The sequence below is a fragment of the Bufo bufo genome, chromosome 1, assembly GCF_905171765.1.
Source record: "Bufo bufo chromosome 1, aBufBuf1.1, whole genome shotgun sequence".
Classification (NCBI taxonomy): Eukaryota; Metazoa; Chordata; class Amphibia; order Anura; family Bufonidae; genus Bufo; species Bufo bufo.
Window position 1 is genome coordinate 773,891,384 of NC_053389.1, and position 17,076 is coordinate 773,908,459.

A 17,076-nucleotide genomic window follows, 5' to 3' on the forward strand; every position below is an offset into this window, starting at 1 on the left:
ATTTCCACCTGTTGTCTATCCCATTTGCACAACAGCATGTGAAATTGATTGTCACTCAGTGTTGCTTCCTTAGTGGACAGTTTGATTTCACAGAAGTGTGATTGACTTGGAGTTACATTGTGTTGTTTAAGTGTTCCCTTTATTTTTTTGAGCAGTGTATTTACAAAAATGACCAATGGCACATTATTAACAGATTAAGCAGTGATCATTGTGATGGGAATACCCCTTTAAGAGGGAATCCGCATTACCCAGCTTTCTGAGAGTCCTGAACACATCTGCTTAAAGGGCATCTGTCAGAGGATTTGTCCCTATGACACTGGATGATCTGTTACATGTGCACTTGGCAGCTGAAGACATCTGTGTTGGTCTCATGTTCACATGTGCCGGCATTGCTGAGAAATATGATGTTTTAATACATGCAAATGAGCCTCTAGGAGCAACGGGGGCGATGCTGTTACATCTAGAGACTCTGCTTTCTCAGCAACTGCTGCACCCTCTCCAATTTGACTGACAGGGTCAGGCAGTGAAAACATAACACCTGGCCCTGTCAGAGTGCGCGAAAGAGCATCTAGGTATAATGGTAACACCCTCGTTGTTTGGATCATTTTGGGAATGATATTTTATTTTTTGGGGATGTTACAAGGCTTAGAAGTTTAGAAACAAATCTTGAAATTTTTCAGAAATTTTCAAAAACCAAATTTTTAGGGACCAGTTCAGGTCTGAAGTCACTTTGTGAGGCTTACATAATAGAAACCACCCAGAAATCCCCCCATTCTAGAAACTACACCCCTCAAGGTATTCAAAACAGATTTTTTACAAACTTTGTTAACCCTTTAGGTGTTGCACAAGAGTGATAGGCAAATAGGGATGAAATTTGAGAATTGAAATTTCTTTGGCAAATTTTCCATTTTAATCCATTTTTTCCAGTAACAAAGCAAGGGTTAACAGCAAAACAAAATGCTATATTAATTGCCCCGATTCTGTAGTTTACAGAAACACCCCATATGTGGCCGTAAACTACTGTACAGGCACATGGCAGGGCGCAGAGGGAAAGGTGCGCCGTATGGTTTCTGGAAGGCAGATTTTGCTGGACTGGTTTATTTACACCATGTCCCATTTGAAGCCCCCCTGATGTAGAAACTCCATAAAAGTGACCCCATCTAAGAAACTTCACCCCTCAAGGTATTCAAAACTGATTTTACAAACTTTGTTAACCCTTTAGGTGTTACACAAGAGTTAAACCTAACAGACAAAAAAAAAAAAAAAAGACCAACTAAAAAAAGGGGGAAAAATGTGAAAAAAAATAAAAAATTCTAAATCGCTGATCAACCGTCCGAAGTTGATCAGCGGTGGGGTGTGCGAGGTGCTAACCCCAGACACCCAATTTAGGGTGATGCAACCAAAACAGTTTTTTTTTTTTTTCTTCAACTAACTCTCCCTAAATATCCCTGCCTAATCTAACTTGTCCCTAGCCTTTCCCTAAATACCTGGGGGTGCTGGGGCACAGATGGGGTGCTGGCTGGATCCTGGGCTCAGACACGTGCACCGCTCCTCTCAGCTCGGGCTCCGGACTGAAAAGGAGGAGGAAAGAAGCGCTGCGATGATTTGACCCTCTCGCCCACCCAGCTGACCAATGACAGCGATCCTGAGAGGTGATGTCACCATCACCTCTCAGGATCTAAGGATGGTGATTGGTGGTGTATTATCACACCACCGATCACCATCCTGTTCCGGGTTATCAGGTCCCCAGAGACCCGACTAACCCGAAAACGCAGCAAACCGCAGGTCTGAATTGACCTGTGGTTTGCTGCGATCGCCTACAAAGGGGGGTCACAGGACCCCCCCCTCACATTTAGCCAAGGTGCCTTCTCAATGATTTGAGCAGGCACAGAGTTCCGATCACCGCCCACCGAGCAGCGGTGATCGGAAATACATAGGACGTACCGGTACGCTCCGTGTCCTAAAGGATCGGGAAATCAGAGCCTACCGGTACGCCCTATGTCCGGAACAGGTTAAGAGGAAAATAAAAATCACCCAGCTTTCTGAGTCCTGAACACTTCTAATTATGCAGTGTCAACTCTGTGCCGCTTGAGGAAGACCCAGTAAAACCTAATGGTAGCCTATACAATGCCAGATTTCCCAGAAAATTATCCATCCTGGCAGCCATGCCATCTGTGCATAAGTCACACGTGCCCAGCCCGATTTATACCTAGATGTTACATTTTATTACAACAGGGGCTCTGCTTGTGTGGTTTAAGGCAAAGAACTAATGGCAATGGCTGCTGTGAGGGGGGAAGATCCTGCCGGCATACGCTGTAAAACCAGGGAAGACTCCAGCTGTTCAGTGAGAATACCTTGCCAGGAGGCAACCGAGACATTTTTCTCAAGACGCAGGAGCATGAATGGTCAGCAAGACAAGGGAAGGCGCACGCGGCATTTCTTACTTTACATTAATATTTATTCAGATATGATGCTCTTCAACAAATGTGTACAGCGGTTACAGAAGGAATGGACCACAGAGCAAACTACTGCACCAATACTAACCAACATCAAATAGGCCGCTTCAACCTGCAGAGAAGAGGGCTGGCTTTAAAAAGAGAAGATAAATTAATATAAGGATTCATGTCAGGGGGGAAGGGGGAGTTTGGTGCAGAGATACCCCTCCCTGGTAATACCAGGAACCCAGGACAGACTTGCACCTGCATAAACTAATACAGAGGGAGGCAACAGGTGGCTGTCCAGCTGTGATGCCACTAAAAGCTGAGGTATGTCCTGCTAGCTTAGTATAGATGGCATGACATGCTGGGAGTTGTAGTTCAGAGCGACAGCTGCATGTTGTCTAGTACATTTTCAGCACATGTAGGTCCTCAGGTCACGGTAAAGCACGTGCACATTAATGCACAATTCACACATGCCACGGGCGTGTCTGACCCCGATCGCGGCTTTACCACGTGTAGCGTGTCATGACTAGGGGCTGGATTGTCTAACATGAGAATGCTCAGTGCGGTGACTTCATACGACATACATTAGGCAGCCGGCGGACAACTAAATTCTTCATAAAATGGAATATATATAAATAATCAGGTTTGGTGACTCTTTCCTTTTTACAGACACAATGATGGAAATTTCTGCCCTGCCCCTTCCGAGTGGTCCCCCCTGACCAAGGGGAGTGGAGATGAGGAATGGAGGAGCTTAGTGCTTGGCTGAGGAGTCTCGAGGGTAGAACTCGGCCAGGGTGCTTGCTGGGATTCTCTTGAGCATCTCCTTGGGGAAGATTCGAAGCAGCTGCCAGCCGATGTCCAATGTCTCGAACACTGTGCGGTTATCGTACGGACCTGACGGAAGGGAGGAGAACGCCGTTAGGATGCATCATGGGAGAAGCACAGGTCACTTATAGGCAATCAGACGGACTCATCAATAGATGCACGACATGGTATTCGGTACTGCCGCCATGTGGTTGCTAGTGAGAATTGCAGTCAATTTCGAAAAAAAAAAAAAAAAGCAGGCAACAAACCTATGCTCTTACCTGGAATATCTGGAGTTAATACTGGGCCACATCAGACCCCCCTGGTGCCCTTACTGCTCCCAATCCATGTGTACCGAAAGCTGCTATTATCCCTTAACAAGCCACTAGTTGCTAAGGTAACTGACTGCCACCCACACACACACACATCCCCCATGTGACAGTCCTTTGCAAGCTATTTAAAGGAGGGCTGAACAGCGGGATCTGCAGTGATAACGGGTGACTGCTCAGAACCACCCGGAGCCACCCCGCTGCCAAACGGCACTTAACCCTTTCACTGCGGTCACATTTAGTGTACACATTTGGTGAAAGCCACAGATTAAAGCTATTGTCACTGCAGCTGTCACATACTGAGCAGGCCAAGTAAATACAAGGGGAGGAAACTAGTCGTCCAGCACGATGAGACTTGTAGTGCCACTGCAGCCGGCATTAAAATATCTACCCAGCGTTTCTGGTCTAACATCCCTGGTCACGACTCGAGGCTCTTTCAAGGGTTGGACATGGACTTATAGGGCAGTGATCTACAGGAGTCAGTTCTCTTTCTTCTGGAGAAGAGCTGATTTGCACGCTTTTTGCCAGAGGGCTTTGCTTTAAAGGGAATCTGTCCACCCTGATTTTCAACCAGTAATACATGAGTAGTACTGCGGATTACTTTCATACAGAGTCCGGACCACTGTGCCGTTCTGTCATAATGGAGAGGACTCCTGGGCACATGGACTGCAGTCCTCACAATGTATTTCAATGCAGCTCGAGGGGCAATAGGAAAATAAAAAATAGAGTCCAGATCACTATCTGCAGTACTATGCATGTATTACTGGTCTCAAACTAGGGAGACAGGTTCTCTTTATAGACTTGATGGATCTCCGCAAAGAAAACCAGGACCTCCTAAAAGCAGTATCCCACGTCTTGCATAAAACTAGTTTCTTGTAGTCACTTTTCGCATTGCTTTCTGTTGCATCCACAAGTCAGGTGCTGGATAGAGGGACTACGCCTAGTAGAGCTTGTATCGGGGCCTGCATTTCACCGCAGGGTTATATAATCTAACACTCTTATAGGAGTATATGATATCTAGTATCTTAAAATCTGGCCCTCGAGTTTTGATCAGGGAAATTAGGGGGCCCAAAGTCTAGTCCATATGGATTGAAGGCCATGCAAGACCGTAAGCCGATACTGATATTGACAGGGACAACAGACGTAGTCCCGAAAGGCTGTTAATAGCTGAATTACAGTAGTTTGCATTTTTTTCTAGTTTAAAAAACAGCTTTTTTTTTAGCATTTTATTGCTTCCATGTGATCTCCTTGGGGCAAGCTCTGGACAGAATCAGTCTCCTTCTGCCTCTGGCAGATGACAATATAGTCCCTCCCTTACTTTCCCCTAGCAGAGGCTCTACTCCTTCCTGACCAGCAGGGCATCTCTATGTACAGACCTGGCTGTGGTGAGAGCAACTGAGCATGTGTGACCACCAGCGCTCAGCAGATGCACCTATGACCTCTAGATGGTGCCATACTAAGAAAATGTCATAACTTCACTGGATCAGTTTTCAATAGCAAGTAAATCGCAATCTATGCGATGATCTATACAATGAGTATGACACTTAAAAAGGTTATCCAGGAATAGATAATGACTACTTATTCTCAAGATGGGTCATCAGTATCACATCAGCGAGGTCCGAGTCCCGGCGCGCCTGCCGTTCAGCTGTTCCAGGGGGCCACCGAGCTCCCAGCAGATCACCAAAGGCAGCGCCGTACATAGTTTAGTGGCTGTGCTTGGTCTTACAGCTCAGCCCTATTCAGTTCAATGGGGCTGAGCCGCAACTAGGCCACGTGACCGATGTACGGTGACGTCACATCGCCTAGGAAGAGGCTGGGGCGCTCATGGAGCAACTGGCCTCTTCTAAAAGCTGATTGGCAGAGGTCCCGGGTGTCGGACACCTGCCAATCTGATATTGATGACCTATCCTGAGTATAGGTCATCAATATAAATTCCCGGATAACCTCTTAAATGGTGGGACAGCCCCTTTAAGACGAGTCAGTGGGTTTATATGGAGAAACATATCCGACTGCGACATTACACCACTCCATCCTAAATGACTGCTATATAGGTCGGTATCTGTTGAACTATGCCAAGCAACTTGTCACGAGCGCCGTCTATGTCGACCGTATATTTATAGACCAGTTTAACGGGAGGCGACAGGAAATGTGTGTTTCCAGTAAATATATAGGGAGGAAGAGCGCCATCTGGTGATCAAACCGTGAACAGCATGGTAATAGCAACGCACACAGGTCTATCACTTCTAATGAGAATACTAGTGTCTGACACAAGAATCTGACGTTACGTCTCACCTTGGGCAATGAAATTCTTTTCAAACTTCTGCAGGAACTCCAAGTACAGAAGATCATCAGATGTCAGAGCTTCTTCACCCACTACAGCTTTCATGGCTTGGACATCTTTGCCAATAGCATAACAGGCATACTGAGGGAAGAGGGGGAATTTTTTTTTTAAAAAGACCGTAAGGCAATGCTTATGGGACCATGCAGGAGGGCACGAGGGTTTGGTAGCTTATCTGGGTATGGTGTGGTCATGTCGTGGTTGCAATGAGGTTGCATGTGCCCCAGCGGGCTCTAAACTGGTTTAACTGTTTAGTTTGTCTGTATTGTTAACAGCTGTGCAGCATCTTGGCGAATGCAGACCGACATGACATTGCGATATTCATTAGTTTAATCAGACCCGTCCACGGCACGTACAGGTGTGCTATATGGTCATACCGCTTTACTGAAGAATGCCAAAGTACACAAGAAAAAATTTACCATACACACCAGAACCATCTAAGGCCTGATTCACATGCATCAGTTGTGTCCGGCCAGCTATTTTAGAGCAGGTGCCGCATATAACTGATATACGTGTACCTGGCGTCTAGTGATTGGTAGAGCGGAGTGTGCAGCGTTTTTCTGTCCGGTGCCATTTGACATCCAGCATCACAACTGATGCACCGAAGGCGTGGCCGCCCTCCATTTCAATGGGAGCACTGAAAATAACCAAGCGTGCCGCTCGGCTATTTTCGGAAGACCCATTAAAATGAATGAAAGGCACACAGCGCAAGCACAGCCACTGCGCCGTTCACTTCTATGGGTCTGACGGAAATAGCCGAGCCAGTGCTTGGCTATATTCGGCACTGCCATAGGAAGGAACAGAAGATATGCTAGGATATGCCCCCATTGTCTGATAGGTGCGGGTCCCGCCACTCTGACCCGCACCCATCTCAATAGAGCCTGGAAAATTATGAGGGCAAACTGCGCATGCGCAGCCGCCCTCTATGTTGTATGGGGCCGCCAAAAATAGGCAAGCGCTGGCTCAGCTATTTTCATCTGGTCCATAGAAGTGAATGGGCGCGGTGGCCGGTCACATGCGGTGCACTTCTATTCCCTTGTATGGGGAGCGAGCTTGGTGGTGGCCGGACGGGAGTCCTCCATCCACCACCTTCTCGATATAGCAATGGGAGCCGCACCTATCAGACAATGGGGGCATATCCTAGCGATATGCCCCCATTGTCTCAGATGAGACAACCCCTTTAAATATATATTGGCATATTGCTAGGTTATGCCAATGTCTGACAGGTGCGCGTCCAGAAAGGGACCCCCGAAGTGAGTGGAGAGCAGTAGCGCATGTGCAGCTGTGCTCCATTCGTTTCTATGGGACTGCTGATAATAGCTGAGCGCTGGATCGGCTATTTCCAGCAGGTCCATGGAAGCGAATGGAGCAGTGGCTGCTCCTGTGCGGTGCGCTTTGTTACTTTTAAAAATGGCCAAATGTGCCGGCTCTACTTATTTTGGAAATCCCGTAGAAATGAATGGAGAGCACACTGCCCTTCACTTTTGGGGGGCCCGGTTTGCAGATAGGTGGGACCCACACCTATCCGACTGATGGCATATCCTAGCGATATGTCAAAGTCCCAGATGAGCCAACCCCTTTAAAAGGTAACCACTGTCTAGACGCCTTAACAGGGAAGAGGGTGCTGCTCAGGAACCTCCGTTTATTAGCAAAAGCAAAGCAATAGTCCATTGGAAGGACCTTTGCATGGTTGTCCAAATTTATTAGCACATTTCACCAGCAGGCACCGCTGTGTCATCAGTAGCTTCCGGCTCGGGCTACCTGGTGAGTTTGGCAGTAAGACATTTCACGAAAGCAGATGAGGTCGTGTTGTGACCCACAAGCTGCTATGGGTTTAAAAGTCAGCAGAAATCCTTCAGGCTTGGACGTCTGGTGACTTGCAAAGCGACCCTGACCACCTTCTCTATGTGGCGATGTAGATCTTAGATCCTACAGGAATCTAGCAGAGAAGAACTCACCAGCTGGTTAGACACGTCTGAATGATCCTTCCTGGTCATGCCTTCCCCAATGGCAGATTTCATCAGACGGGAGAGTGAGGGCAGAACATTAATGGGTGGATAGATCTGAGGAGAACAAGTGTATTAATGTCACAAGGTCTACGCAATGACCTGGATTACTAGTGCTAGCCAACAGAGGTCCATCACCCACCTGTCTGTTATGTAGCTGCCTTTCTACATAGATCTGCCCCTCAGTGATGTAACCCGTCAAGTCAGGAATGGGATGAGTGATGTCTGCAAGAAATGAGAATCAAGAAGATCATCCAATCCATTCAAACCATGGGTAAATTCCATCTCGTCCATGCTAGGGCAGACACTGACCGTCATTGGGCATAGTGAGGATAGGAATCTGTGTGATGGAGCCGTTCCTGCCCTCCACTCTGCCCGCTCGCTCATAAATGGTGGCCAAATCAGTGTACATGTAACCAGGGAAGCCTCTTCTTCCGGGCACCTCCTCTCGAGCTGCTGACACCTGGTGGACAGAACAAGGTTTACATTTTCTTCATTGTGCTCCAGGATATCAACCCTTTCAGACCTGGGCAATTTTTCCATTTTTGCAAGTTTGTTTTTCATTCCTTGACTTACCAGAGCCATAACTTTTTTATTTTTCCGTTCACATAGCTGTAGGAGGGCTTGTTTGAACTAGTACTTTCTAATGGCACCCTTTACTGTTGCATGCAATGCAGCGAGAAGCAGGAAAGAAATTCCAAATGGGATGGAATTGGAAAAAATATAAATAAATGCTATTTCGCTAAGGTTTTAAGGGTTTTGTTTTTACGTCGTTCCCTATGCATTAAAACAGACCTCTTACCTTCATTCTCTGGGTCAGTACAATTACAGCGATACCACATTTATATAGTTTTTCTTGTGTTTCAATACTGAAAAAAAAATATTCTGGAAAAGATACTTTTCATTGCCATATTCTGAGCCCTGTGAGTTTTTTTTTTTTTTTATAGTTAAGTCTACAGAGCTGTGTGAGGGCCCAATTGTTGCGGGATGACATGGAGTTGTGTGTATGACTTTTTGATCACTATTTAATGAGAAAACGGCAAATGAGCCATACTTTTTTTCCCCGTTACGCCATTTACCGTATGAGATACATTTTAAAAATATTTTAATAGTATGAGCGTTTTTAGGCGCAGTGATACCTATAATGTTTATGTTTTCATTTATTTTTTATTTTGGGGAAAGGGGAATAGTAACATCGTATATAAGGCCGAAAAAAGACATTTGTCCATCCAGTTCGGCCTGTCATCCTGCAAGTTGATCCAGAGGAAGGCAAAAAAAAAAAAAAACTGAAGTAGAAGCCAATTTTCCTCACTTTAGGGGAATAAAAAAATCCTTCCCGACTCCAATCAGACAATCAGAATAACTCCCTGGATCAACAACCCCTCTCTAGTAGCTATAGCCTGTAATATTATTACACTCCAGAAACACATCCAGGCCCCTCCTGAATTCCTTTATTGTACTCACCATCACCACCTCCTCAGGCAGAGAGTTCCATAGTCTCACTGCTCTTACCGTAAAGAATCCTCTTCTATGATTGTGTACAAACCTTCTTTCCTCCAGACGCAGAGGATGTCCCCTCGTCACAGTCAGTCCTGGGGATAAATAGATGATGGGATAGATCTCTGTACTGACCCCTGATATATTCATACATAGTTATTAGATCTCCCCAGTCATCTATTTTCTAAAGGGAATAACACTAATGTTGATAATCTTTTAGGGTCCTGTAGTCCACCCAAAGTTATTACTTTAGTTGCCCTCCTCTGAACCCTCTCCAGCTCTGCTATGTCTGCCTTGTTCACAGGAGCCCAGAACTGTACACAGTACTCCATGTGTGGTCTGACCAGTGATTTGTAAAGTGGTAGGACTATGTTCTCATCACGGGCATCTATGCCCCGTTTGATGCAACCCATTATCTTATTGGCCTTGGCAGCAGCTGCCTGACACTGGTTTTTACAGCTTAGTTTGCGGTTCACCAAAATTCCTAGATCCTTTTCCATGTCAGTGTTACCGAGTGTTTTACCATTTAGTATGTACGGGTGACTTGCATTATTCCTTCCCATGTGCATAACTTTACATTTCTCAGTGTTAAACCTCATCTGCCACTTATCTGCCCAAGCCTCCAATCTATCCAGATCCCTCTGTAGTAGTATACTGTCCTCTTCCGTGTCAATTACTTTACACAGTTTAGTGTCATCTGCGAAAATTGATATTTTGCTGTGCAAGCCTTCTACAAGATCATTAATAAATATATTGAAGAGAATAGGGCCCAATACTGACCCCTGAGGTACCGCACTAGTGACAGTGACCCAATCTGAGTGTGTACCGTTAATAACCACCCTCTGTTTTCTATCCCTCAGCCAGTTACTTACCCACATACAGACGTTTTCTCCCAGTCCGAGCATTCTCATTTTATATACTAACCTTTTATGTGGTACAGTGTCAAATGCTTTGGAGAGAAACTGATTAAAATTAGTTTGACATGACCGATCCCTCACGAAGCCATGCTGATATGGCGTTATTTGCTTATTTTCATTGAGGTGCTCTAAGATAGCATCTCTTAGAAAACCTTCAGTTTACCCATGACGGATGTTAAACTTACCGGCCTATAGTTTCCGGGCTCTGGATATATACTAGAAGGACCCGGCTTCGCATGGGTATATTTTATCCATTTTATTTAATGTTTGTGTGTGTCGTTAAAAGATAGACAGTATCCCCTATAACAGTGACCACCACAGTGCCCTGCCCGATTAACAGTGACCACCACAGTGCCCTGCCCCTTTAACAGTGACCACCACAGTGCCGTGCCCCTTTAACAGTGACCACCACAGTGCCCTGCCCCTTTAACAGTGACCACCACAGTGCCCTGCCCCTTTAACAGTGACCACCACAGTGCCCTGCCCCTTTAACAGTGACCACCACAGTGCCCTGCCCCTTTAACAGTGACCACCACAGTGCCCTGCCCATTTAACAGTGACAACCACAGTGCCCTGCCCCTTTAATGCTAGGGCTACGCGACGGACATGTGTCGCGCGACATTTTGTCTCAACAATTTTTATAATGATAGGCTATGGTGTTGCACTGCGACAGACACGACAGTCGCAAAAAATCCATCCAAGATGGATGCATGTAGCAGCGTAGTTGCGCCCTGTGTCTCATGCCACTAATTGTCGTCCTGTAGCCCTAGCCTAAAGCTGACCTACAGCAGTTAAGAAAAATGGCTGGGTTGTTATGGAAACCTGGAGTAAAACTGTATGTGGAGACTAAGGGCCTGCAAGCTTCTATTGGCTGATAAGGGTCATGTGACCGTGTGTATGGCAGTTGGGATATGAAGAGAAAGACTTGCAGGCTTATATTGGCTAATGTAGGTCATTATTTGGGAATACTGTATCTCAGGAACGGTATGTCCTAGAGGGCTGAGACCCGGTCGGACACCTGATGTACCTGTGTGCCAAATTTGGTGAAGACCGCTCCAGTCGTTTGGTCACGCATAAAGAACAGACAGATGTGAGGACAGACACACAAACTCATTTTTATAAATATACTAGCAGAAGGACCCAGCTTCGCACAGGTTTACTTCATCTATTTCATTTTATGTTTCCATGTGTCATAAAAAGATAGTTAACCCCACGCCCGTGACCTCCACATCGACCGCCCATTTAATAACAGTGACCTCCACAGTGCCCGCCCATTTAAGCAGTAAAGAAAAATGGCTGGGTTGTTATGGAAACCTGGAGTAAAACTGTTTATGGCAGTTGGGATTTGAAGAGAAAGACTTGCAGGCTAATGTGGGTAATTTTTGGGGAATATCTCAGGAAGGGTAAGTCCTAGAGAGCTGAGGCCCGGTCCAAAACCTTCCCAGACACCTGATGTACCTGTGTGCCAAATTTGGTGAGGATCGGTCCAGTCGTTTGGTCGCGCATAAAGAATGTCCAGACAGATAGACATTCATTTTTATATATATGAGATAAACATATATTTTTTTATTGTTATATATTTTTTAAAACCCCCAAAATTGCAATTATTGCATAGCAATTTCTATAGCGTTAAGGAATTTTATCCAGTACAATTTACAAAGATCGGTATATTCCAATGCAGTGCTGCCACCTGCAGGCCTGAATTGCAATATACCAGTAATAGGCCTAAAAGCTTAGTACAGACTCTGCCTAATTTACTTCAGTAGAATGCCTTTCCTGATCTCAGAGAGGGTCAGGCGTTCCTGCCTGAAAAATGCACGCTTACGTTTTTTTATGATATATACTTGGGAGCCTTTCAGATGCTGTGGTCACATTTGACCGTGGCATCTGAGGGGTTAAATGTCCGTGACTTGTATTACTGCCGATCACAGATATTAGCCCAAGGTGTCTGCTGTATGAAACAGCCGGTACTAGGCAGCAATAGTGCTTACTCCGCTACGGAGCAGGCGCAGTCTTTAAAGACCTGACGTCACATTCTAATCTATCACATGCAGGGAAAGTGTTAGGTTTTCTTTTAAAAAAAACTTTTTTTTTTCTTAGCCCCCCAGGGGACAAGGATGTGCAATTATTAGATTGCTTTCCTATATACTAATGTAATTTAATACATTAGTTGATAGGAAATTCAGTATAGTCCAATGCAGTGCTGCCACCTGCAGGCCTACATTGGAGTATACTTGTGACAGGCCTGGTAGTCTCCTATAGGCTCCATCTTATCACCACCAAGGAACAGCTTCCCCAATCTCGTCATAGGGAAGAGGTTCTGTCTCCACTAGCCTGGGAGTCTGCTGAGCTGAGGGGCAGAAACCTGGCAGCAATGGCCTTTTTTAAAGTCACGACTTCCGCCGTACATGTGAAGGGGTTAAGGAGTCATAGGCAAAAAAAAGACTAGCAAGACAGCTAAAAAAATAAAGAAAATAAGCCCAGCAATTTCTCCTTTCCTTTATGGCCATCTACACTGGGAAATCTAGAAAGAACTCATAGCAGAAGCCTCTCCCCTGTGCCTAGTCTGCAACAGGAAATAAGACTGTTTTTACTTTGCTTCACCACCCACAAAAATAGAATAAAAAGTGTTAAATAGTCAAACATACTTCAAAATGGTACAGTATCAATAAAAAAAAAAAAAAAAAAAAAAAAAAAAAGTCACCACAAAGCTCCACAGACCAGTATAAAAAAAAGTTATGGGGTCAGAATATGGTGATGAAATGAAAAATCTTTATTTTTTAAATATTAAAACACAAGAAAAGCTATATATATGTGGTATGGCAGTAATTGTGCTGCCCCGGAGAATGAAGGCAACAGGTCAGTTATACTTGATAAGAGAACGCCATAAAGATGAAACCCATGAAACGGTGGCAGAATTGTTATGTCGTTCACCCCAAAAAAAAAAAAAGCCCATAAAAATAAAGTTCTAGCTTGAGGAAGGCAGGGAGTAAAAAAAAAAAAAAAAAAAAAAAAAGAAAAACGCAAAATCGCCAGGGCGCTGAAGGGGTTAAGATGCCTCAATAAATGGGAAAATCCAGAAAACCTGTGGAGGCTCTCCGCTGACGCAGGGGCGAGCAGCAGACATTCTGCCGAAATACTGTACTTTGCCTACTTTTTCTTCAGGCACTGTAAGTTATATGGATCTTACCTCTCTCAAGGCCTCAGCATAAGAGCTCATGTCTGTGAGGATGACCAGAACGTGCTTCTCACACTGATAGGCCAGGAACTCCGCAGTGGTGAGGGCGAGACGAGGCGTGATGATACGTTCAATGCTGCAGGGGGGGGGGGGACAAAACCGTCACATACTGAGGGCACAGCAGGCACTGCCAGGTTCATCATACCCAACACAGCAATCTGCACTTACGTGGGGTCATTGGCCAAGTTCAAGAAGAGACACACATTGTCCATGGACCCGTTCTCTTCAAAGTCTGACTTGAAGAACCTAGCCGTCTCCATGTTCACCTTAAAGAAATAGGAAAGTATAGATCAGGCAGAGGAAACCAGAGGGGGAGCATCCGAACTCTAAACTTCTAAAAGGGGTTGTGCCACAAGATAGAGGATAACCATCTGATCGGTGGAGGTCCAACATCTGGGACCCCCCCAGGTAACACAAGAATGAATGGAGCGGCAGCTTGCACGTGACGGCTGCCACTCCATTCATCCCTATGGTGTGCCGGAGACAGAGTACGGCACATGGCTATCTCCGACACTCCGAAAGATGGTTACCCTTCAATTTTGGCACATCCACGTTTTAAAGGGGCTAAGCTTTGTGGCCATGTTTGGCATATACGCCAGGACAAGCTCCAGTCGTACACAAGAGAATGTCCATTGGGCTCAAAGGGGTGAACTAGTTTAGAAATCCATTTGTATACATCCTATTAGAGAACCCCCAGTTATCTGGGAAGGGTCCTCATCTCAGCCACAGTTTAGAGGGGCTACAGACATCTTTCTGGAGGTCTTGTCCCATCTGATAATTACACAGACGACTCATTGATATGAATGAGCAACATGCAATGTTTAAATGGGTTTTCTGGGACTGGGTTTTCTTGATACTGATGATCTATACTCTGACTAGGTGGGGGTCCGACACCTGGAACCCCTGCCGATCAGTTGGTTGAGACAGCATTGGCACTCCAGTGAGCACCGCAGCCCTCTCTCCTTTTCCTAGGCCATGTTCATTGGTCACATGGCCTAGGCGCAGCTCTGCCCCATTGAAGTGAATGGGGCTGAGCTGTGATACCACGCACAGCCGCTATACGACGTGCGACGCTCACAGGAGCCCTAATGCCTTACCAAACACGTGATCGGTGGGGGTCCTGGGTGTCAGACATCCACCGATCAGATACTGATGACCTAGCCTGAGGATATATCAGTATAAAAATCCTGGAAAACCCCTTCAATCGCCCCTGCGGTGGCCCCGCAGGGAAACGGAACGATTACTGCCAGGATTCCCGACAAAAGACAGCTGATCGCTAGGGTCAGAACAGGAGAACACTATGACCGGCTTACAGGTATATACTGTCCACAGCGGAAACCCATTACTGGTAAACACCATTTATAGGCTGTTCTATCGTTATATACTCACCCCCATAGCAGCAAACACGATGGCAAAGTTATCCTCGCTGTAATCCATGACGTCTTTGGATTTCTTTACTAGACCTGCCTGACGACAAATCTGCGCTGCAATCTGATGGGAGACAAGGACAGTTATATATGAGCATGTAGTACAGCACCGCCTGAGGTAGGAGATCGATAATAAAGAGAGAGATAGGAACAATTACTCAATTTTTTTCAATTTTTAAATACCATTGACAGATATTAAATTTACACTTGAATACTCGAGGAAGGAAATTCACTTTTTGGATACCCATATAACAATGATAGATAATCATTTATCCACAGATGTTTACGTAAAACCAACAGATAAGAACACGCTATTAAGTTCTAATAGCACAAAGCTGAGAGATCTGTACAGGAGAGGTCACTGTGCTGGCCACGCCCCCCTGCACTGCAGGCTGCTGCTTATTGCTCTCTCCCAGGATTCTTAACCCATTCAGCTGCACAGACTCAGGGCTGAAGTGTTTACTGTGTAGCTGCAGGCAGTGAGGAGACAAATGCTGGGCACAGGAGCTGAAAGAAGTTCTGCAGAGTATTGCAGGTAGGGGAAGATCGTGTGTGTATCAGCAGTGTCATTGTACAGCTAGGACTTGTAGTCCTACACATACAACATGCTGCTGAGTCTCCCAGCAGGCAGACATGTCACTCAGGGCAGCTCTTGTATTCACTCCCTTAGCAGTGTCATTATACAGCTGGTACTTGTAGTCCTACACATACAACATGCTGCAGAGTCCCCCAGCAGGCAGACATGTCACTCAGGGCAGCTCTTGTATCCACTCCCTTAGCAGTGTCATTGTACAGCTGGTACTTGTAGTCCTACACATACAACATGCTGCAGAGTCTCCCAGCAGGCAGACATGTCACTCAGGGCAGCTCTTGTATTCACTCCCTTAGCAGTGTCATTGTACAGCTGGGACTTGTAGTCCTACACATACAACATGCTGCAGAGTCTCCCAGCAGACAGACATATCACTCAGGGAAGCTCTTGTATTCACTCCCTTAGCAGAGCAGGGGGAGGGGCAGAGATTGTTTTTATTGCAGGTAAACAAAGGGCCAGAAAAGAACCATGGAAATGAGGAAATAGATATTTTTTTGCCTAAAACTTGCTTAGCTTAGTTATATAGCGCTGACCATCAGATTTAGGCCTCATGCACACTGCCGTGCCGTTTTTTGCAGTCCGCAAACAGCGGATCTGCAAAAAACGGAAGCCGCCCATGTTGCCTTCCGCAAATGGCGCCGGCAATATAAATGCCTATTCTTCTAGGACATGTTATTTTTTTTTAGCGGGGCCGCGGAATGGAGCCACGGATGTGGACAGCATCTTTTCCGGCCCCATTGAAGTGAATGGGTCCGCATGCGAGCCACAAAAACGGCAGCTCGGATGCGGACCCAAACAACGGCCGTGTGCATGAGGCCTTACAGTGCTATATCTTTTTTTCCATAACTCGGACAACCCCTTAAGGACCGGGCTCATTTTCACCTTCAGGACCAGGCCATTTTTTGCAAATCTGACCAGTGTCACTATGTGTGAATAACTTTAAAAACGCTTTTACTTATCCAGGCCATTCTGAGATTGTTTTTTCGTCACATAGTGTACTTCATGACACTGGTAAAGCTACTTTCACACTTGCGTTCAGAGTGGATCCGTCTTCTGTCTGCACAGACTGATCCGCTCCTATAATGCAGACGTTTGGATCCGTTCAGAACGGATCCGTCTGCATTATAGTTTAGAAAAAAATCTAAGTGTGAAAGTTGTTCAGAGGGATCCGTCCAGACTTTACATTGAAAGTCAATGGGGGACGGATCCGTTTGAAAATTGCACCATATTGTGTCAACTTCAAACGGATCCGTCCCCATTGACTTACATTGTAAGTCTGGATGGATCCGTTTGCCTCCGCACGGCCAGGCGGACACCCGAACGCTGCAAGCTGCGTTCAGGTGTCCGCGAGCGGAGCGGAGGCTGAACGCCGCCAGACTGATGCATTCTGAGCGGATCCGCGTCCACTCAGAATGTATTAGGGCTGGACGGATGCGTTCAGGGCCGCTTGCGAGACCCTTTCAAATGGAGCTCACAAGCGGAGCCCC

At 45.9% G+C, this 17,076-nt stretch overlaps 1 protein-coding gene across 1 annotated transcript in view; it reads right to left on the bottom strand.

Annotated features, from left to right (window-relative positions):
• Positions 1 to 2,440: 2,440 nt before the first annotated feature.
• ATP6V1B2 (ATPase H+ transporting V1 subunit B2) overlaps positions 2,441 to 17,076 on the bottom strand; it is a 36,506-nt gene continuing 21,870 nt past the window's right edge. Inside the window, exons 7-14 of the mRNA XM_040414853.1 lie at positions 14,960 to 15,061; positions 13,739 to 13,836; positions 13,523 to 13,646; positions 8,231 to 8,381; positions 8,061 to 8,143; positions 7,871 to 7,975; positions 5,867 to 5,996; positions 2,441 to 3,335 (exon numbers count right to left, since the gene is read on the bottom strand). Of these exons, the coding sequence (XP_040270787.1) occupies positions 3,193 to 3,335; positions 5,867 to 5,996; positions 7,871 to 7,975; positions 8,061 to 8,143; positions 8,231 to 8,381; positions 13,523 to 13,646; positions 13,739 to 13,836; positions 14,960 to 15,061 (936 nt within the window). The 3' untranslated portion in view covers positions 2,441 to 3,192. The remainder of the gene's footprint in view (positions 3,336 to 5,866; positions 5,997 to 7,870; positions 7,976 to 8,060; positions 8,144 to 8,230; positions 8,382 to 13,522; positions 13,647 to 13,738; positions 13,837 to 14,959; positions 15,062 to 17,076) is intronic.